At 42.6% G+C, this 23,616-nt stretch overlaps 1 protein-coding gene across 1 annotated transcript in view; it reads left to right on the top strand.

Annotated features, from left to right (window-relative positions):
* The first annotated feature begins 5,174 nt into the window (after positions 1-5,174).
* UBTD2 (ubiquitin domain containing 2) overlaps positions 5,175-23,616 on the top strand; it is a 110,002-nt gene continuing 91,560 nt past the window's right edge. Inside the window, exon 1 of the mRNA XM_084637434.1 lies at positions 5,175-5,360. Coding sequence (XP_084493560.1) covers positions 5,291-5,360 — 70 coding nt within the window. The 5' untranslated portion in view covers positions 5,175-5,290. The remainder of the gene's footprint in view (positions 5,361-23,616) is intronic.

The raw sequence follows: 23,616 nt of genomic DNA, 5'->3' as shown, positions 1-23,616 counted from the left end.
CCATCTATAAAAGGGGGATCATTCTCTATCTTGCGGGGGTGTTGTATGGCTCAGATACTCTGGTCGTGAGTGCCACTGAAAAGCCTCTAAACAAATATAAAAATGCTGATGCCTCAGCCAGAAGTTTGAGTACTCATGCAATTCATCAGCATCTCATACTGGTTCCCACGCAAAGATGAATCATTGGAGAACAGGGATTTAGCATGCTGTATCATCAATGTGATGGCAAAAGCACTATCATTCGCTGCAAGCAATCTGCGAGGCCCAGGGTGGACAAACAAGAATGGCAAGTTTGTCATACAAAATATCTTAATAAAAATTTAATCCTGTAACACACAAATCTGGGCCTTCTTGGGGCTTTATGGATGCCTCTATGCTGCACAAAAGGCTACTTGGATAGTGAGGCTTGACCTTAGATCCTCTTGCCACAAAAACACAGCCCCATAGCACTTGTGCCAAAGGAAAATCGCTCTGAGCTGTTGGCATGATAGAGTTTATGACTCATAACTGAACAATTCTGATGCCAGTTCATACCACTGTTGTGTTATACAAGTACTATTTGAAGATCAAAAGTATTTTACCACCAACATGCAGTCAACAGTTAACAAGTAATGAAGATGAGAGTTAATCCTAATCATACCCCTGAAATGTATGTATATACATACTATCTTACCTACAGACACAGAAAAATAGAGAAGTTAAGGGATTTGCCCAAGGCCTCAGAGAGAGTCTATGGCAGAGCCATGATTAGAACACAGGAATTCTTTAGTGCCCATACCAGAGCTTAGGCCATACCCTTCATAAAACGTTTCCGAACGACATATAGTACAGCCTTCAAAATAAAAATTGCATTTAGAAACAACCATTGGTCTGTCTTCCGTGGCCTATTCCCTGAATTACAAGTATATCCAGAAATATTGGGCCAGTATGATCCTGCTGTAGATTTGACTTTGGCCCACAATGGGTAGATTTACAACATTTTGGAGCATCCCAACCCAGGTCAACAGACTCAGACTAGCAGAGCTTGCACTGATGCTCTCAAACTGGCTGTACAGGCAGCTCTTTGAAGTTGCCACTTGGATGCTGAAACCCATCCCCCTCTCTCACTGTTTAATTAGCCTACTATTAAATGCATTAATATGTTGTGTGTTTAAACTTCTTTGGATAGGCTATACCACTTCATGACCACTGAGTGGAAAGCTCTTTATGTTATGTAACCTGAATGTCTGTCTCATTTCAGTCTCATGCTCTTAGCCTGTAGAGTTAAATTTCCAAACTCTAGGGGTGGACACACAATCGATCTCAGAAATTTGTAAATTGTCATTACTTCTCTCCACGGTAGTTCTGCAATTCTGAACAAAATGTGTTGACTCTTCTAAGCCTTTCCTGAAAAGATTTGCCCTGATTATACCTATGTTCTAGGCAAACACCAAATTAAACAGAAATTTCCAAATAAGACCTAACAAGATAAGACCTAGACAACTGGGATCAATCAATATCTCCTTTGTTTTGTAGTTAATTCTTCTATACACCCAAGTACTTTGCCATCCCCTGTAACTAATGTGCTCTTTACTTTCATATTCAGTTAATATCTTCAGAGAGAGCTCCTTCCTCATGTTTACTTATCAGTCCTGAGCATCATGCTTGGTCCTGACTGAGTGAGATGCAGAGCACCTTCACCTTTCAAATCAAATGGGAGTTGAAAGTGCTCAGCATCTTGTAGCAATGGGCCCTCTGCCTATATCACACCAGTTATTTGGGATCTTAATTATTTATACATGCATTTTCTTAAAGGTTACTCAAGTTCCTTTTAAAAGTTGCAAATCCAAATAAAACTAGAAAAATGAATTTGTCAATAGATTTTTGTTCCTTTGATTTTAGGGAATTGCAGTCCCATAAACAGCTATGATTTTTTTTTTTAATTATGAAAAGTATCTCTGCAATGTGTTTTTAAGCAGGTAAAATAGTTTCATTTTCTGTTGCCTTTTTTATCAGAAAAACAGCCGACTTCTTCCCTGCACAAACTTGTAGGGATCCTAATTCTCACTCTGTTAACCAGATTTTATTTTTTTGCACTTTCTGTTTCCCCTTGAAATGTTCTGAATTACTGCTGAGTTGTTCTGAAGAGCTACAGTGCATCTGATAGCACATTTGAACCATAACTTTCAAAGCCTACTGTGATGTTGAAACTGAAATGATGCTTTTAGACATGAAACACCAAAAAACCCCCACCTTTTTTCCCACAGCACTGAAGTCAGATGTTGACTAACTGCGGTGGCGGCGGTGACTTTGAGCTTTTAATTTGAACTGATATTTTATTAACTTGGATTGAGGATTTAATAAGTAGTGGTTATTAGTGAGCAGTGTCATCTTGTGTGAATCTAAGTTATTATGAAACTACCCAAAAATTAAGGAAAACAAATCATACAACAGGAAAAAATAAAAAATCCTTAAATAAAAAAGAAAAAAACTCTATTAGAATCTAGTCACTCATGCTATTGTCCTGATAAGACTACTGCAAAATAGACAAATCAAAATCCACCATAAAAGTGTGGCATAATAAACAGATAATATGGGGTAGAAGACAGACTGGTGTTCTTTTCTTGTGATCTAAATATAAACAAATATGTTATTCTAATCTGGAATATTGTTCACAACTTTCTGGTTCTGCATTCTTAATATTTATTCAGTTTAAAGATATCATTACATGTTTTCTTTAAAATAGCATTTTTGTTTGTAGACTCATCTGTATTCATTCCCAATAGCAAATACAAAATATCTTAGGCCAGGCTTAGCTGGTATAAATTGGTGTAAAACATAAAAATCTATTTTTACCAGTTGAGCATATGGCCTCCTGTCCTTATACAAAAGGGTAAAGAATTTTTTCATGAGGCACTTTAGCAAAACTAATGTATTTTATTATCTAAAACACCAAACTATATAAGGAATCAGCTGTGATTAATGGTTAGAGCAAGGCAGTCAGGAGGTTCAGTTCTCCCTTTTACTGCTGACTGTTGACAATTGGTTAATTCAGTATATACTTTAAGAGTCCTCCTGGAAGAGTCCTCCTTCCTCACTAAGGCTAAACTCGCACATCGCATTCATCCACAAGTAATGCTTTCTACAATCTCTGGTTAGCTAGGAAATTCCTTCCCATCCTGGTGGACAATGACCTGCCCCTTTGTAACCACCTGTCCACACTTCAGCAGGGCAAGACACCTATGCATGAACACATCAATCCTTAGGAAGTTCCAGCTAGGACAGAATACTGCATCGCGTATCCTTCAGCAACGGGAGCACATCAAATCTGTCCTCTGTTCTCCACACTGATTTCCCATAAAGTATCAATTCAAGTTGAAGATCTTGGTCCTTTTCTTCAAGGTGCACAATGGCCTGCGCCCAGGATATCTAAAAGATCACCTAAAGTTCCGGGTTGAAGACCACAATTGACAGTTCTGCTTTTCATGCAAAGTGGAACCTTCTACCATAAGGGTAAAGCTTGGCTGTGCAGAAGATGGAGTTTTCTCAAAGTCCAGCCTGAGACTGTGGAATGAACTCCCACAGGAACTAAGGACCACCACAAACCTCACCACCTTGCAAGGTGAATTTCTTCAATCTTTCTTCTGTATTGTAAACACAGACCAGCATGTATGTAAATATATCAAAACACTACTGCATGAACAGTTTTCTCCCTGGGGAGAGGGCTGAGAGAACAAACCATGTGTGACAGATGTTAGTCACTTTGCTTAATGAACTACTGAAAGGTGTCAGATACTACAGTAATGAGGATGGTATGAGAATCTTTTCAACTAGACCACAGACTAGAATAGACTCAGTGTGTGAGCTTCAGCAAGACATTTAATTTTTCTGGGCTTCAGTTTTTCATTGGTGAAATGGAGATTATAACACTTATGTATCTTGAAAATTATTTAATATTTGCAGGGTTTATTGAGATCATCAGTACAACACAATGAAAATATTGGGGGCAGTTTATACACTCATAAGTATTACAGATGTGTATCAGTATTTTACTAACATGCATTTAGTGCAATATTTCATTTGCTAAAATAAATTAAATGAAAACCTAGATAACACAGAGGGCCTGATTTAAAAACAAAAGTCAGGAGTACAACTGTACAATCAAAAATGTGTAACTAATTTATATGTGTCTGGCTGGCATGATCCCTGTCTGGCGAGCAATATATTTTGTGCACTCAGACACCATAGTTGTACCTGTATATTAGATATGCAATTGTACAAAGAGTTTTGCACAACTTCTTGGAAATTGGGCCCTGAATCTGAGTCATAATAATAATCCTTTGCCATCTTCTAGTGCTTCTCATCTCAAATACTTTGCAAGCTCTAACGCATCCTCACAGCTGAGACTGGGTTATGGCTACCCTCTGGTGTGTTATGTCTGATTTAGAACCTAAGCTTAAACACCCTCATGCACATGAATAACTTTATTCAGGTGAGTAGTCCTCTTGAAACTAATGGGACCACTCCGATGTGTAAAAATACTCCAATCCATGAGCATTTGTAGGATCAGGCACTTACATTCTACAGGCCTCATCATTTTCCATCTGTCAGGGGCCGAGTCCCTTATGTACGGGATAAATAACAAATAGTCACAATGATTAAAATAATGAATCAAATTCATTATGAAGAGTAAGGCGTCCGCTTTGAGCTGAGATGCGGGGCAGGGGGCCTGCAGGAGTGTGGACTCTGCCATGAGACAGGGAGGTTACTCTGGCTGCTGCCTGAATCTCTGAGCTTTGGGGTGGCGGAAAGAGGTGAAGTGAGAGGGCGGAGGATGACCCCAGGCTGCCCTCCATCACGGAGGGGGAGTTACCTTGGACTCCCCCAGGGTTCCTGACACAGGTGCAGGCAGGGGGCTCTCCCAGGCTGTCTCCGGGTCTGTACCACGGGTAGGGATGTGTTGTAGGTACTGGGGCGCTTCTGCCCGTGGTGGAAACAGAGATGGGGTGACGGTAACCCCAGGCTGCCCACCCTGTTCCCTACCCGGGCGGGCGAGAGGCTGAGGGGTGTTGCCCACAGGTCTATGGGCCGGGCAGGCGGCCGGGGAGACCCGCCCCGAGGCGGGGTACGTGGGGAGGCGGGCCCGGCGCAGCGCCGGGGCTGGAGGAGGAGGAGGAGGCGGGCCCACGCGCAGCGCAGCGCAGCGGGGCGGGCAGGGAGCAGGCGGCGGCTGCTTCGGAGCCATCGCGCCTGCCCGGCCGGTGGCGGAGCTCGGGCGGGGAGCGGCGGGTCTCCGGGCCGGGCGGGCCCCATGGGCGGGTGTGTGGGCTCCCATCACGACTCCTCGGGCAGCCTCAACGAGAACTCGGACGGCACCGGAGGTGAGAGGGGCCGGGCGGGACTCCGCGCGGTCCCCCGTCCCCCAGCCCAGGGACCCCCTGGGCACCGCGGCACTCGGGCCTGAGGGGCTCTCCCTGGGGGGGCCTCGCCATGCATCGCCGCCCCTCCGGGGCCCCTCGCCCCCTGCCCGGGCCCTCCATCCCCTCCCCCCCAGGGGTACAGTTGTTCAGGAAGGGGTGCCTGGCCCACCCCTCCTCAACGCCCCCCAGGGGTACAGTCCCCCCCGTACCCCTCCCCCGCTCTGCCCGCCCCCCCTCCCCGGGGGGCATCCCCCGAGCGAGCCTCGCCCCTCCGCCTTCACTCCAACTTCCCCGAAGTCAGCTGCCATCAGCTGCCCGGCTCCGGGCCACTAGGGCAGGCAGGGGCGTGGGGAGAAAGCAGCCCTAGTCCCCAGCCCAGGCCGCGCACTCCCTCTGCCCAGCCGCAGGGCTCAAGCTCCCCAGGAGCCGCGGGAGCTTTTAAAAATGCCCTAAGAATGCACAGTTCTGCAGGGTTCAAAAGGACTTTGGGAGTGGTCCAGCTGGACCTAAGCCGCCCGCCCCCCCTTCCCATGCCTTGCTCAGAGGCCATCCCTGAAAAGGAAACATTTTTGTCAATGTTCAAAAAAATTCAGCTTTTGTCTCTCCTCCATACAAAGCCATAATTAGCTTAAAACCCAATACCAGGCACTAGAAACTCTTCTTGATAACGTGTCCCTTCAGTGGAGATCATGCTGCACTCAAAGCAGTGTGCTGATCAGAGTGGTGCCTTGCATTTTATTTAACTTGCATAGGTTTTTATCCTATAAAGTAGTGTTTGAACTCTGTTCTCTGTCTGGGACTTACCCCCATTGTTTCAGTATATAGAAAATAATTTAGCTGGTGGGGATTATCTCCTGATTACATTGCCTTACTCTGCTTTCCAATAACAGATGGACATTTTCCCCCTGTTTAAATTGTTGGTATTAAATAGTCACTTTAGTACAATTAAGTGCTGAAGGCAGTGTGTTTTATCTATCATGTTAGTTACATACCTGTTTAAAAGGGGAGGGTGGGCAGGGAACAGTACTGCAATGTAAATAGTCTCTGTACTTAACTAGTTTCAGAGTAGCAGCCGTGTTAGTCTGTATTCGCAAAAAGAAAAGGAGGACTTGTGGCACCTTAGAGACTAACCAATTTATTTGAGCATAAGCTTTCGTGAGCTACAGCTCACTTCATCACTTCTTGGCCTTATGGCTAAGATCAAGCATAGTATCTGTTCTTATCAGTTTAATAACTGATATGTCCTTTATTTAAGGACTGTATATTAAATTGATTTTTGGAACAGGGGGATGGAATAGGAGCTTGCTCTGTCCACCCCATGCATTGACCTGGTATTACAGTGCCTCCAGGAACGGAAGGAATGCATCCGATGAAGTGAGCTGTAGCTCACAAAAGCTTATGCTCAAATAAATTTGTTAGTCTCTAAGATGCCACAAGTACTCCTTTTCTTTTTGTACTTAACTACTTGACATCTTATTTTTTTTTAGGAAAACATAAGATAGAAATATGGCCTATTGGGTCACCTAAATCGTCCCCCTGCCACTGCAACGTTGTTCTTGACAGTATACTATGTATTGCTTTGTTTGATCTTCTTTCCAATGACCCTAGTGATGGAGTATTTTTAGAAACGCTGTAGATTTTGTGTGTATTGCATAAAATATAAAAAGTACAGATCTTAAAAGAACTTTTTGAAGCAGCTGCCTGTTCATTTCAATGGCTCTTTGAACTATGTGTGTATCTTAAATAAACTCCTGCTGTTTTGTTTTGTTTTTTTTAAAGCTGCGTAAGATTTAGTGTCACAATTCCCATTAAAGTACAAGGGAATTTGGTAGCTCTTTCCAAATCAACTTTTTTCTGACTTTAGGAGGGAAATGAATAGACTAACAAATTTTTCAATACCAGCCTAGGTGTGACCAGTTAACAAAGAATAGTAAGAGTTTTTAGGGGAGTGGGGAGAACAGGTTCATGTTGAAAGCCAAACAAGAAAATTTACAACAAAAAGTTGTCTTATAGCTTTTAATACTATTTACAGGCGGCCTGGATTTTTCAGCACATCCATGCAATGTCAGCCATTGTTTAGTAACTAAGCATTATGAAGTGAGGCAAAGTTGCAGAAACAGCCTTGACTGAATTTTCTCACTTTTATCTCACCTTTGATATCTAGTGGATTACATACAGTATCCACAAAATACGTTACAATTCTTCAGTGGAGGGTGTAATGCCATATCATTACACTCTCAATGGTGGTGTGTGAGGCAGGCAATTTCAATGGAATTGGTGAAGTTTAGTGTCCCAGATTTAGCTGGGAAGGACTCGCTTCTGCTTGCAGTTACACAGCATACATCACTGTGTATTTTGGGGCAAATAGCCTATTGTGCATGGGTGCATTAGCACAGCAACTAGATTTTCCAAGCCCACAATTGCAAACCACATATTGGAGTGCAGGCTCAAACTCTAAGGATTATGCACTCTGAGTCTGTTTCATGTAAATGATCTGATATTTCAGTTGAGCTGTATGGGACTGAATGAAAATATATTTATAAACTACCTACTGCTGTGTGTGTATAGTAGCCTATTTTGAAATGTGCACTCTTTTTTTTTTTTTAAAGTAGCTATAGTTAAGCTGAAAGTGCATCACAATATGTTTTTAATATACCATAATTTAACAGTCAAGATATCAAAGACCAACTTTTCTGACTCTTGGATCTAAAACTTTATAAAATGATTGTGATAAATATAAAATCTGGCTCTTGGTGTCTCAAGAGAATTTATGACTTGAGACATCTGACACTGAGCTAGGCAAAGCAGTAGAGCACATAATATAAGGAACAATCCTACTTTAGAAGGGGGATGGGCTAAATCATCTAGTAGGTCATTTCTGTCTCTAATTTCAGATTCTGTGATCTAGTACGGTGTTATCCACCTTTCAACCTGTTGCAAGTGACTAGGGCCATATCATAAACTCCAGGAAAATAGTTTAGAACCAAAACTTCAGTGCTAAATGCTGCATTGCCAGTGTCTGAAATGATGATGTGATGATTGTTTGTTGCAAAGCTTTATACTGTCTCCTAAACACAGTGATACATGAAGCAACTTTTCCTAGCGATGAGACTGGTTAACCATGCTTGATCCTGGAGGACTCTCAAAGCCAGATGTTGATCTCCATTGCACCAGTCTGAATCTATAAAAACTCCAAGGAAGTTGATGGAATTTTGTTGGATTAAATCAGTGTAACTCATATCAGAATCTTCTCCTATAATCTCATGAGTTCTTCAAGCAATCACTAGCACTTTATATATCCATTGCTGCTCATTTAAGTTGCTAAAATGGCTTGATCGAATACAGTTTCGTTCTCTTCTGATTTGCTGTAGAGCAATTAGCATACTTCAAGGTCAGCAAGATATTTAAATTAGCTGGTCCTTAGGGTAAATTCATTAAGGTGTGTGGGTGTGTGTACGTGTACACAATGAGCTGGCCAGAAATATTGGCACTTCTTTTGTTTGTCATAAGTTATTCTGGAGTGCAGGCCTGAGGCCCGCTCCTGCTCCCATTGACTTCAATAGGAGGAGCAGGCTCTTAGTTAACAAAAATATCTGGTCATCAGCAGGCACTGCTGCGTCCATCCTGGAAGAGGAACTGTCTCCCCAGGGTAGCTCCAGCTTTTCCACTATTGGTACTTTTTTTTATAGTACTATAGTGTTATACAATACTTTATAATATGGAAAAATAAGCTAAGCATAAAACAAAATCGTTGCTCCAAAATGCTTACTGTGTAAAAGCTAGCAGAGGTAAACAGAGTGATATGTGGTCATTACCATAGTTGGTCTTCGTGGAATTAGGGATTTCCAGGAGAAATGTGAAAGAAGAAAAGAAGGATGATTGATGTATACTAATCAGGACAGTACTCCATAAGAACCCACCAACTGATGTTCTCAGATTTCTCTTTGTTATGCCTTTTTAAAGATCATGGTGAGCTTTTACAATCCTGGGCTATGTGGGTTGGTGAGAAATTTCTCATCCCTAGCCACTCCATACGACAGGTTATTTGATCTGTTCAGGTGTGCTGTCTTCCAGTATATGAATCTGGGGTTAAATAATGGAGGGCTTCACATTTTTGTGTCTGCTTTTAGGGTTTCTAAAGATCTGCACCAAATTATGTTCAGCTTGGTTCACCATTACATAAGCATTTAGAAGAATTCTTTTTGCCAGAATGTTACATCTGGGTCCCATCCCCTCATGCAAGCTATTTTACCTTCTATCCTTTGAAATTCCCTTTTCATTTTCTTCTGGTAAGTCTGTTAAAATCTTTTCTGTTAGGCATTGTGCAATGTTAGTTTGTCTTGCCTTTCTTTTGCCTGCAAAGTTCAGCAAGACAGTTATTTGTATGGAGTGAAGAGGAGGCAAGAGATCCAACTTCTTGAAGTATGGGCACTGCAAGTCATTACAGATTAAGTCTTTGGGCTGCAGCTGTCTCTCTGCTGCTGTTCTCTTTCTGACATGATGTTAGCCTGCCCATTGGAGTTCTTGTCTTCTCCATTGGTAAAAAAAACTCCAGTAGTTGTGTTTTTACCTTTGTCTTCTCTCCTTTTGCCTGTAACTTGGGGTGACAGCAGGAACAAATAGAAGCAGGTGATTGCATGCTCAACTGGCACACTGGGATAGCTGATTGATCTGAGTGCAAATTCTTACTACAGTGCTTAATATGGTGCCATTGGCTCAAAAACACTGGAAGGCCAATTACAGCCCTTGGAAGGCCAATTACAGCCTAAACTTTGGCCTACTCCTACGGGAGTTTGTGTATTAAGTAGTCAGAGGTTTGTCTCTCACAGTCTGACCAATGCAGTAGCTCCAACCATGGTTAGCTTAGATTTTTTTAAAAAGGTCTAGTGACTGAAAGGTCAGTAGCTTTTTGGTACACACCTTTTGTATCAGAACCCATGCAAAGAGTCCTCCACTTCCATATAATGTAATCTGGCTTGTTTTAGCTATTTATTTTAAGCCCTAAACTTAAAGTTTGTGGAGGAGATGGTATGATGGGATAACATGATTTTGGCAATTAATTGATCTTTAAATTTTCATGGTAAATAGGCCCAATGGCCTGTGATGGGATATTAGATGGGGTGGGATCTGAGTTACTACAGACAATTCTTTCCTGGGTATCTGACTGGTGAATCTTGCCCACATGCTCAGGGTTCAGCTGATCGCCATATTTGGGGTCGGGAAGGAATTTTCCTCCAGGGCAGATTGGCAGAGGCCCTGGAGGGTTTTTCGCCTTCCTCTGTAGTATAGGGCACGGGTCACTTGCTGGAGGATTCTCTGCTCCTTGAAGTCTTTAAACCACGATTTGAGGACTTCAGTAGCTCAGACATAGGTGAGAGGTTTTTCGCAGGAATGGGTGGGTGAGATTCTGTGGCCTGCGTTGTGCAGGAGGTCGGACTAGAAGATCATAATGGACCCTTCTGACCTTAATGTCTATAAGTCTAGTGTATGCCAGTACATAGAACATTTGATTTGTCTTGCTATCTAAGAAAAAAGTGCTTACTTCAGCATTCTCTACACTGTGTACCAGGTATATTTTTGTAAGAGATGGTCTTGAATTCACAGATGGCGTATACTGTTGGCTTTCATCATACTTTTTGGTGTGTCATTTTCTTTGTGAATTTTGTGAAAATATAGTATAAAAGTTGTTTTACTTTTAAAAGCTACATAGTAAGAAAAGTTTAAACATGAACTGACGCTTTTTATAATTTGCTCTAGATCTGTCATAAGAATGTTGTGGAAACTGTAAAACAGTCAGTATGTCAGAGACTTGTACAAAAATCAGTCAAACGTTTCTTGTTCAGGTAGCCTAGAACTCCTGATTTCCAGGGGTGCTGAGCGTCCACACAACACCGGTTAAAACCAATGGCATCTGCAGTTGCTGTGCACAGCACTTCTGAAATCAAAACATTTTTCTTTTGAAGTAATGGGCCAGCTTAGGTTTATGCAGTTGCTTCAGTATCACTTCAGTCTTGTTTCACCAAATGAAATAAGGTGTCATCTCTTCTGTCAATAGAAGCAGACTAATTAATACAACTGTTCTTTTCATTTGCTTGTTAGCATCATTCCCCTCCCCCAGCAATTGTTTGAGTTCAGTTACTGTTTGGGGTATAGAAATAAACAAATGTTTGATTACTCTATTTGGGGTTTCCAATGCTACATGCAGCAAAATCATCCACTACTGAATATTAAATAAATACAATAAGTGAAACATTAGTGGTGCTTTAAAGATTTATGACTATAGTAGATATGGAGAGAAGGTATCACAATTAGTATTCTGTTCCTGTGAATTGAATTTTCAAGAGGATTGATCCCTTTTTATTACAGCAAAGAATATAATTTTTTTTCCTTCATAGCAATGTTGAGTAATATTTTGAGTCACAAGTTGTATTTTCCACTGAATGCATCCGATGAAGTGAGCTATAGCTCACGAAAGCTTATGCTCAAATAAATTTGTTAGTCTCTAAGGTGCCACAAGTCCTCCTTTTCAAGTTGCAACACCGTTCATGTAGTTAACGAGAACTCCACCAGTATAGTGCTCCAAACATCATAGTAAAGTGTTAATAGCTCAAGTCTTGCTCAGGTAATTTAGCTAAGAAAAATTATATGGACTTTCTGGCAAAAGGAATTCTTGTAAATATTTTTTCTCTACCTAGTAGGTACTAAGGAAGGTGAAATGATGCATGTTGGAAGTTGGTGGTTTGAGTACTTGTAAAATGTTTCCCAAGAAATAAAAATCTGATTTCATAGTAAACTGGGTCACTCCCCACAAAAATTTTGTTGCAAGTGGAAAATAGGTTCCAGATAGCTAAAGCTGATCTGGCATTGTAGTTTAAAATCAAGCTTCCGAAAATTCCTTTCATCTAATGTCCTGGTTTAAAATGAAATAAATGAAAAAAACCCTACTCTTAAGCAGTGTTTGGTTTTTATAAGCAAAGAAAGATTGAAGTACTTGAGAGATCGTGTGTGTATAAAAGAATTCCCAGTCTCTCTCATGAACTCATCATACATTGTGTTTAAAAAGTCAGTTAAGTTCTTAAGCAATTGTTTTTCATTTACTATCTCTACTTCCCTAAAACTCATACTGTTTTGATGTAACCACTAAATTCTGTAGATTCAGACTGAGACTCACTGCCGCAGTTCTAAAACAGAGTAGACATAGCCAGTAACTTCTTGAGCATGACCTGACGCAATACCCTTTCCTCCTGCCGTGAGTTGTTGCCTGATCTGTAGGTTGCGTATTAGTTACATTGATTCTTAGTAATCCCCAATCAACACTCTGTGGTTTGGCAGGGTCTCATCAGGAGATCAGGCCTAGAGTTATTAGAATAACAATTAGTATGGGAACCCTGGTGTGCACAGGAGCAACACTCACACTGAAGAAAAACCTTTTGAATTTGCAGTAGTTTTTATTAACTCAATTAATAAAACCACAGATGCTCCAACCCAAAGAAATAGGTAAATATACTACAGAATTGTCCATACATCCAGCATCAGAGCAATCATACACTCACATCGTCTTTGTGGAGACTAGAATTGATGGGTCCATGAAGATCTTATCCTATATCTGGCATGCCAAAAGATCCCAACTGCTTAGGCGATGGTTTACCTTATTGTAGGGTCGGTGGCCACGGTAAATATTCATAAGGATGTCCAGCCTCTTTGGTCCATTACTAAATTTCCTCACCCTGATAATGTTGGGGTATTCTCATATTATAGGTTAATATATTAGTTACCTCAAAATTATTAGCATATAGATCAGTGGTTACTAAGGCAATCTTGCAGTTCAACTTCTGCTGATGTTCCTATCCTAAAATAACCAAACTTGCATTAATTGGTATTTTGCGGTTACCTGTCAGTAGTTTAGTCATACTTATCATAGGATTCTGTCTTATGCTGTCTTGTGATTTAAAGTTGCTCCTGGTTAAACTACTTATGCAAAAGCTTTATAAGTCTTATATCCATATGCTAAGCTATTGTCTTACAGGGTCAGGTGTGCGGGCTTCATGCATTAGTGCCTTATACCTATATCTTATCAAACAAATCTCTGTTATAGGCTCTAGAGGCAGCCCCCAGTACTTTTCTGTTCTTCATAGCTTTTCCAAGCATTACTCAGAGTGAAACTGGACAAAGAGGTTGGTTTCATGGCTAATATTAAGATGCTGGCAGAGGACTCCTAAAAGGGGCTAGATAAGGTGGCAGAGACTCTCCTCCAAGACTGGGAAGATCTTTCCTCTTTGATGGAGAGGGAGGAAAGTTTGTGATGGAAGGGAGCTGTCTCCCAGCAGCCAAAGGTTTTCGGGAGGGCCTTCACATTTATCAGATATATACTAGAAGGATGTGTATATTTGAGAGAACTCTTTCTTGGCCCACCCTCATCTGGGGGAGGGGGGGACAAATTATGTACTAGTATCATATGATTAAATACTTTCCAGTACTGCTGAACAGCAGCTATCAAAGTTAGACATTTTAAAATCAGCAGGTCCAGGTAACTTTTATCCCAGATTTTTAAAAGAGCTGGCTGAGGAGCTCTCTGACCATTCATGCTAATCTCAATAAGTCTTAGAACACTGGGGAAGTTTCAGAGGACTAGAAGAAAGCTACTATGCCACTATTTAAAAATGGAAAACGGGATGACCCAGGTAGCTCTAGGCCTGTCAGCCTGACATCAATCCCAGGCAAAATAATGGAGCAGCTGGTAACTGGTTTCCTTTAATAAAGAATTAAAGGGGAATCATATAATGCCAATCAACATGGGTTTATGCAAAATAGGTCTTGTCTAACTAACTTGATATGTTTTGATGAGAACTGATCTGCTGATAAAGGTAATAGTGTTCATGTAATATACTTATACTTGGTACCACACAACAGCTTCATTAAGAAACTAGAACAATACAAAATCAACATGGCAGATAGTAAATGGATTAAAAACTGGTTAAATGATAGGTCTCAAAAATATAATTATAACCAGGGTAACATGGTCAAATAGATGCTTCAAGTGGAATCTTGCAGGCATCAGTTCTTTGCCCTATGTTGCTTGATATTTTTTATCAATGATTTTGTAGGAAAATCCCATATAATCATTACTGATAAATTTGCAGATGACTCAAATTGGGGGATTGGTAGATAATGAAAGAGGACCGATCACTGATACAGAGCAGTCTGGATTGCTTGGTAAGCCACAAACTAACTTTGCATTTTAGTATGGCCAAATCTAAAGTTATACATCTAGGAACAAAGAATGTAGGCCATTCCTACAGGATAGGGGATTCTATTCTGGGAAGCAGTGAGTCTGAAAAAGATTATCCACCGTGGCCCCCAAGTCAGTTGAATATGAGCTTCCAGTGCAATGCTGTGGCCAAAAGGGCTAATGAAATCCTTGGATGTGTAAACAAGGGAATGACTGAATAGGAGCGGGGACATTACATTACCTCTGTATTTTGATACTGGTGTGACCACTACTGGAATATTGTGTTCAGTTCTGGTGTCCACAAATCAAGGAGGTTGTTGATAAATTGGAGAGGGTTCAGACAAGAGCCCTGAGAATCATTAAAGGATTGGAATACATGCCTTCTGGTGAAAGACTTAAGGAGCTCAATCTAATTAGCTTATCAAAAAGAAAGTTATTGGGTGGCTTGATCACAATCTAAGCACCTACAAGGGGAACAGAAATTTGATAATGAGGGCTCTTCAGTCTAGCAGAGAAAGATAGAACAAAGTCAAATGGCTAGAACTTGAAGCTAGATGAATTCAGACTAGAAATAAGACACAACTTTTAAAATAACTATTGGAGTATCTTAGCAAAGGTTGCAGTGGATTCTCCATCATTGGAGATTTTAAAATCAAGATTGGATGTTTTTCTAAAATATGTTCTATCTCAAGCACAGCTATTGGACTTGAAATAGGAATTAATACAAGGAAATCCTATGCCCCGTATTATACAGGAGGTCAGACTAGTCAATCACAATGATTTTTTTCTGGCTTAAAAACCTATTAATCTTTCCTGTCTGCTTTGGGCTAACAAGTGGCTAGGATGTAATTCAGGACCTGAAAGATTTATACTGTGACTTTTCTCCAATTGTAGCAATACTATATTTCTGTTAATGGGAGTTGAATTAGTGACATTTGGAAAAGCTAAATTTCCTAAATACATGTTAATTAAAGTGGTACTCCATACTGGACTTCAAATTCCCGATCCCTGCATTATAGGAACAAAGTTGCTGAGCTTTTAATACAATCTTAATTGACATCTTATTATTTTTGGACACTACAGCTATGAATTTTTGCATGCCAAAAGTCTGATGACCAGAGCTACAGGTTGCTTTATGTATATATTTGGTTTTTAGAGTAGTCTGTTTTGTATACCAAAAATATAAGATTTTTATTTACTTACAATGATAATGATAAGCATTTGGCATTTATATTGTGACTTTGCAGACAGATTTGGCATCGCTGGTGATTCTGCTTGTCGGGAGCTAATACGCAGGGACTGTTCAGTTAAATTCTCTGTGGAATTGGCTGTACCACAGCAGCAGATTTTCATAGTAGTTGGATACTGTCACATGACATCACTCTGCATAAGAGCCCAGTGAACACGGCCGTCCTCAAAATTACCCTAAATCTAAAGTGAAAGGGTGTGAAATGACCCATTGCATGAGCACAAGGAAGGAAAAAACCTGGAGTCACTGACTCCAATATTTCTGCCTAGAATCGTTGTTGAATGAGACATATAAACTGTAACTAGAGACCTGAAGGAGTGAGGAATCTGCTCTCTCTGTTATCTGGCTGAAACCTAAGGGTATGTCTACACTACGGAATAAGGTCGAATTTATAGAAGTCGGTTTTTAGAAATCGGTTTTATATATTCGAGTGTGTGTGTCCCCACAGAAAATGCTCTAAGTGCATTAACTTGGCGGAGTGCTTCCACAGAACCGAGGCTAGAGTCGACTTCCGGAGCATTGCACTGTGGATAGCTATCCCACAGTTCCCGCAGTCTCCGCTGCCCATTGGAATTCTGGGTTGAGATCCCAATGCCTGATGGGGCTAAAATATTGTCGCGGGTGGTTCTGGGTACATATCGTCAGGCCCCCGTTCCCTCCCTCCCTCCATGAAAGCAAGGGCAAACAATCGTTTCGCGCCTTTTTTCCTGAGTTACCTGTGCAGATGCCATACCACGGCAAGCATGGAGCCCGCTCAGGTAACCGTCACCCTATGTCTCCTGGGTGCTGGCAGACGCGGTACGGCTTTGTACACAGTAGCAGCAACCCATTGCCTTCTGGCAGCAGACGGTGCAGTACGACTGGTAGCCGTCCTCGTCGTGTCCGAGGTGCTCCTGGCCACGTTGGCTGGGAGCGCCTGGGCAGACATGGGCGCAGGGACTAAATTTGGAGTGACTTGACCAGGTCATTCTCTTTAGTCCTGCAGTCAGTCCTATTGAACCGTCTTATGGTGAGCAGGCAGGCGATACGGATTGCTAGCAGTCGTATTGTACCATCTTCTGCCAGGCAGGCAAGAGATGTGGATGGCATGCAGTCCTTCTGCACCATCTGCTGCCAGCCAAAGATGTAAAAGATAGATGGAGTGGATCAAAACAAGAAATAGACCAGATTTGTTTTGTACTCATTTGCCTCCTCCCCTGTCTAGGGGACTCATTCCTCTGGGTCACACTGCAGTCACTCACAGAGAAGGTGCAGCGAGGTAAATCTAGCCATGTATCAATCAGAGACCAGGCTAACCTCCTTGTTCCAATAAGAACAATAACTTAGGTGCACCATTTCTTATTGGAACCCTCCGTGAAGTCCTGCCTGAAATACTCCTTGATGTAAAGACACCCCCTTGGTTGATTTTAGCTCTCTGAAGCCAACCCTGTAAGCCGTGTCGTCAGTCACCCCTCCCTCCGTCAGAGCAACGGCAGACAATCGTTCCGCGCCTTTTTTCTGTGCGGACGCCATACCAAGGCAAGCATGGAGGCCGCTCAGCTCACTTTGGCAATTAGGAGCACATTAAACACCACACGCATTATCCAGCAGTATATGCAGCACCAGAACCGGACAAAGCGATACCGGGCGAGGAGGCGACGTCAGCGCGGTCACGTGAGTGATCAGGACATGGACACAGATTTCTCTGAAAGCATGGGCCCTGCCAATGCATGCATCATGGTGCTAATGGGGCAGGTTCATGCTGTGGAACGCCGATTCTGGGCTCGGGAAACAAGCACAGACTGGTGGGACCGCATAGTGTTGCAGGTCTGGGACGATTCCCAGTGGCTGCAAAACTTTCGCATGCGTAAGGGCACTTTCATGGAACTTTGTGACTTGCTTTCCCCTGCCCTGAGGCGCATGAATACCAAGATGAGAGCAGCCTTCACAGTTGAGAAGCGAGTGGCGATAGCCCTGTGGTAGCTTGCAACCCCAGACAGCTACCGGTCAGTCGGGAATCAATTTGGAGTGGGCAAATCTACTGTTGGGGCTGCTGTGATGCAAGTAGCCCACACAATCAAAGATCTGCTGATATCAAGGGTAGTGACCCTGGGAAATGTGCAGGTCATAGTGGATGGCTTTGCTGCAATGGGATTCCCTAACTGTGGTGGGGCCATAGACAGAACCCATATCCCTATCTTGGCACCGGAGCACCAAGCCGCCGAGTACATAAACCGCAAGGGGTACTTTTCGATAGTGCTGCAAGCCCTGGTGGATCACAAGGGACGTTTCACCAACATCAACGTGGGATGGCCGGGAAAGGTACATGATGCTCGCATCTTGAGGAACTCTGGTCTGTTTCAAAAGCTGCAGGAAGGGACTTTATTCCCAGACCAGAAAATAACTGTTGGGGATGTTGAAATGCCTATATGTATCCTTGGGGACCCAGCCTACCCCTTAATGCCATGGCTCATGAAGCCGTACACAGGCAGCCTGGACAGTAGTCAGGAGCTGTTCAACTACAGGCTGAGCAAGTGCAGAATGGTGGTAGAATGTGCATTTGGACGTTTAAAGGGTCGCTGGCGCAGTTTACTGACTCATTTAGACCTCAGCGAAACCAATATTCCCACTGTTATTACTGCTTGCTGTGTGCTCCACAATATCTGTGAGAGTAAGGGGGAGACATTTATGGCGGAGTGGGAGGTTGAGGCAAATCGCCTGGCTGCTGGTTACGTGCAGCCAGACACCAGGGCGGTTAGAAGAGCACAGGAGGGCGTGGTACGCATCAGAGAAGCTTTGAAAACCAGTTTCATGACTGGCCAGGCTACGGTGTGAAAGTTCTGTTTGTTTCTCCTTGATGAAACCCCCCGCCCCTTGGTTCACTCTACTTCCCTGTAAGCTAACCACCCGCCCCTCCTCCCTTCAATCACCGCTTGCAGAGGCAATAAAGTCATTGTTGCTTCACATTCATGCATTCTTTATTCATTCATCACACAAATAGAGGGATGACTACCAAGGTAGCCCAGGATGGGTGGTGGAGGAGGGAAGGAAAATGCCACACAGCACTTTAAGCACAGCACTTTAAAAGTTTACAACTTTAAAATTTATTGAATGACAGCCTTCTTTTTTTTGGGCAATCCTCTGTGGTGGAGTGGCTGGTTGGCCGGAGGCCCCCCCACCGCGTTCTTGGGCGTCTGGGTGTGGAGGCTATGGAACTTGGGGAGGAGGGCGGTTGGTTACAGAGGGGCTGCAGTGGCAGTCTGTGCTCCAGCTGCCTTTGCTGCAGCTCAACCATACACTGGAGCATACTGGTTTGGTCCTCCAGCAGCCTGAGCATTGAATCATGCCTCCTCTCATCACGCTGCCGCCACATTTGAGTTTCAGCCCGCCACTTACTCTCTTCAGCCTGCCACCTCTCCTCCCGGTCATTTTGTGCTTTCCTGCACTCTAACATTATTTGCCTCCACGCATTCGTCTGTGCTCTGTCAGTGTGGGAGGACAGCATGAGCTCCGAGAACGTTTCATCGCGAGTGCGTTTTTTTTTTCTTTCTAAGCTTCACTAGCCTCTGGGAAGGAGAAGATCCTGTGATCATTGAAACACATGCAGCTGGTGGAGGAAAAAAAAGGGACAGCGGTATTTAAAAAGACACGTTTTATAAAACGGTGGCTACACTCTTTCAGGGTAAACCTTGCTGTTAACATTACATACATAGCACATGTGCTTTTGTTACAAGGTCGCATTTTGCCTCACCCCACCGCGTGGCTACCCCCTCAACCCTCCCCTCTCCACGTGGCTAACAGCGGGGAACATTTCTGTTCAGCCACAGGCAAACAGCCCAGCAGGAATGGGCTCCTCTGAGTGTCCCCTGAAGAAAAGCACTCTATTTCAACCAGGTGACCATGAATTATATCTCTCTCTCCTGAGGATAACACAGAGAGAGAAAAAACAGATGTTGTTTGAATGCCAGCAAACATACACTGCAATGCTTTGTTCTACAATGATTCCCGAGTACGTGTTACTGGCCTGGAGTGGTAAAGTGTCCTACCATGAAGGATGCAATAAGGCTGCACTCCCCAGAAACCTTTTGCAAAGGCTTTGGGAGTACATCCAGGAGAACCGCGAATGCCAGGGCAAAGTAATCCTTTCACATGCTTGCTTTTAAACCATGTATAGTATTTTAAAAGGTACACTCACCAGAGGTCCCTTCTCCGCCTGCTGGGTCCAGGAGGCAGCCTTGGGTGGGTTCAGGGGGTACTGGCTCCAGGTCCAGGGTGAGAAACAGTTCCTGGCTGTCGGGAAAACCGGTTTCTCCGCTTGCTTGCTGTGAGCTATCTACAACCTCATCATCTTCTTCTTCGTCCCCAAAACCTGCTTCCGTATTGCCTCCATCTCCATTGAAGGAGTCAAACAACACGGCTGGGGTAGTGGTGGCTGAAATGGCATGCAGCTCATCATAGAAGCGGCATGTTTGGGGCTCTGACCTGGAGCGGCCGTTCGCCTCTCTGGTTTTCTGGTAGGCTTGCCTCAGCTCCTTCAGTTTCACGCAGCACTGCTTCGGGTCCCTGTTATGGCGTCTGTCCTTCATGCCCTGGGAGATTTTGACAAAGGTTTTGGCATTTCGAAAACTGGAACGGAGTTCTGATAGCACGGATTCCTCTCCCCAAACAGCAATCAGATCCCGTACCTCCCGTTCGGTCCATGCTGGAGCTCTTTTGCGATTCTGGGACTCCATCATGGTCACCTGTGCTGATGAGCTCTGCATGGTCACCTGCAGCTTGCCACGCTGGCCAAACAGGAAATGAGATTCAAAAGTTCGTGGTTCTTTTCCTGTCTACCTGACCAGTGCATCTGAGTTGAGAGTGCTGTCCAGAGTGGTCACAATGGAGCACTCTGGGATAGCTCCCGGAGGCCAATACCGTCTAATTGTGTCCACAGTGCCCCAAATTCGAGCCGGCAAGGCCGATTTAAGCGCTAATCCACTTGTCAGGGGTGGAGTAAGGAAATCGATTTTAAGAGCCCTTTAAGTCGAAATAAAGGGCTTCATCGTGTGGACGGGTGCAGGTTTACATAGATTTAATGCTGCTAAATTCGACCTAAAGTCCTAGTGTAGACAAGGGCTAAGACTAAGAGAAGGAAAGTTACTTTCTCTGCCTGGGACAGTAGACCAATAAAATGCTTTTGTTTCTTTTCATTGTCGTTCTGTCTCAAATACAAAAGCAAAAACAAAAAGTGGCATCAACCATCATTGAAATTTCACTGTCAGTTACCAAAAATCAGCAAATGCAACAGTTAAGGTTCCAAGAGCAGCTTTAACTTTCACTTTGCAAAGCCTCTATTTTATGGAGTGTGCTTTACTGTGTAGTTTGATATTTGACTACCTTGAACTGAATACAATTAAATATTCAGGAGGTCTGATGTGGTCAACTTAATGTTGCAGTTGTAACATTAACTTTGCATTTCCTGTTTTTTGCTAACCATAGACCTGATTCTGCAGCCATTACTCTCTTTAGTCCTTTTCTGTTCCTGACTTTAGTGGGACTAGTACGGCTCAAGTGAGTAATGGCTAAAGGATGTGGTTGTGCAAGCTGAATGACACATTTTGCTTTTAATTTCCCAGTGTTCTTAAACATACCTAAAGCAGCATGAACACGTACACTGCTCCAAATGCTGAAGAGACTGGAACTTTTTAAGCTACCTTACTTTCTAAGGCCTTGCCTACACTAAAGGGAAAAGTCGATCTGAGCTACGCCATTTAAGTTATGTGAATAGCGTAACTCAAATAGACATAGCTTAAATATACTTACCGCAGGATACACACTATGCGACGGAAGATGCTGTCCCATCGACGCCTCTTTCTCTTCTCAATCAGGTGGAGTACTGGAGTTGACGGGAAAGCGATCAGCAGTCAATTTAGCGGGTCTTCACTAGACCCACTAAAATGACCACTGATGTACTGATAGCCACAGCATTGATCCTTGGGTAGGTGTTGACAAGCCCTAGTGAGCTAAGTATCCTAATGCCCTGAAATATTAGAGTAGTGTGAAATGTAGAGGCACTGTACATTCTCAATGCAAGTGCAGAAACGGCTAATTACATATGCCAACAAGGATGCATTGGTTAACTTACTTGAGCGGTTTTAAGACCTTATGGCCATTTAAAGCCTGTTTACAGCAGAAACTGCACACAAAGTGCAAATGCTGACTGAACAAAACTTTCTACTGCACATGTGTAGTAGCTAACTTTCAGTTCATTTTTTTTTTTTTTCCAGAATTGAGAGTGGAATGACTGACTTCTCAATGAGAGCTTACCAGCAAAACTTCAAATTCCGGCTGTTTTGAAGTTATCTATGAGGGCCACGGTTACCTTTTTTTTTTTAAAAGGTTAAAGTGTAAATTTTTCCTTCTCTTCTGCAAAAGTCTAATATGACCAGGGATTTTGATGAAACTTAAAAAAAAAAAAACTAAATTCTTGCTATGCTGAAGTTTCCATACTTGATAATTTGCCCCAATAGATGATTTTTTAAAAAAAAGCATAACTATACAATGAAGTTTATAATAGAAACTGTTTTTAGCCCTACAAGTTGCCTGCTATAATAAGATGACTACCAAAGAACTAAATAAGGTATTCATTCTGTAAGCTTTTTTAAATTAATAGAGCCAGTAGCAGATAATTTTTGTAATGGAGCAGATATTATCATTGGAGTTAGAGCAGAGAATCCTCTACACAAAGACTGGAATTTGAAAACTTAATTTGCAAGCTTACTATGTAAAAAGGAAAGGTTTTATTAAAGGGTGGGAGGGTGGGGGAGAGAGAGAGAGAACGACCATGAACTGTCCTCTGGTTTCCCACAGTTTTAAGTGTGAGAGAAGGCAGGTTTTCAAATAACAATAACAAAGAGGAGAGCTTGGACTTCGCTCAATGAGAGTGTGTTCAGAAAAAAAAATCTGAGGTTAAAATGTTGATCACCTATGATATAATGTTGTATACAGTGTGGACTGATGCCATGCAATCTTAATAAACAGGAGAACGTTGAGCTATGATGTATCTGTTGGAGCTACTATTACTGACACTTAGAACTATTATTTATGGAGAAATTGACAGTTTGCCAACATATTAACAGGAAGAAATTTTTCACCTTTACACAGTAAGAAGGTGCCCATCCTCTGAGAATACTCTCAGGGCTAAATTGTGTCAGAATTAGGGTACAGCACTACAGTACAGGCACCTCTTATAGAAAGTTTGTTATCTTTGTATATTTAAAATGGAACCGCAAAGCTAAATACCTGGCGCACATACTGTGAGCTGAGGGCACTCTAGGTTCTGTTTGCCAGAAGCTGGGAATGAGCGACAGGGGATAGATCACTTGATGATGACCTGTTCTGTTCGTTCCCTCTGGGGCATCTGGCACTGGCCACTGTCAGAAGACAGGATACTGGGCTAGATGGACCTTTGGTCTGACGCAGTAGGGCCATTCTTATGTTCTTATGAAAGAGAATAATTTGTTTTGTCACTTTTTTTTTTTTGGCTGAAGAGCTACCATCCTCTGAGTTGCCTGTGTGAGTAAATATAGTTTCTTTTAAAAGAGAGTGCCTATGAAGTAGTGGAGTGTACCAGCAGTGGGTGGGTAACATCATACCAGCTGGTTTGGATTCATCAACATCCTAATATCCGCACAAACAAATGAGTCCTTTGGAAGACTGGTAATTCCTGGACAATGGCCCTCTGGTGAGGAGGTAAATTATTTACAATGAAAATTGCT

This window comes from Lepidochelys olivacea (assembly GCF_965140295.1).
Source record: "Lepidochelys olivacea isolate rLepOli2 genome assembly, chromosome: 8".
NCBI lineage: Eukaryota > Metazoa > Chordata > Testudines > Cheloniidae > Lepidochelys > Lepidochelys olivacea.
This window is presented reverse-complemented; position numbering and strand designations above follow the sequence as displayed.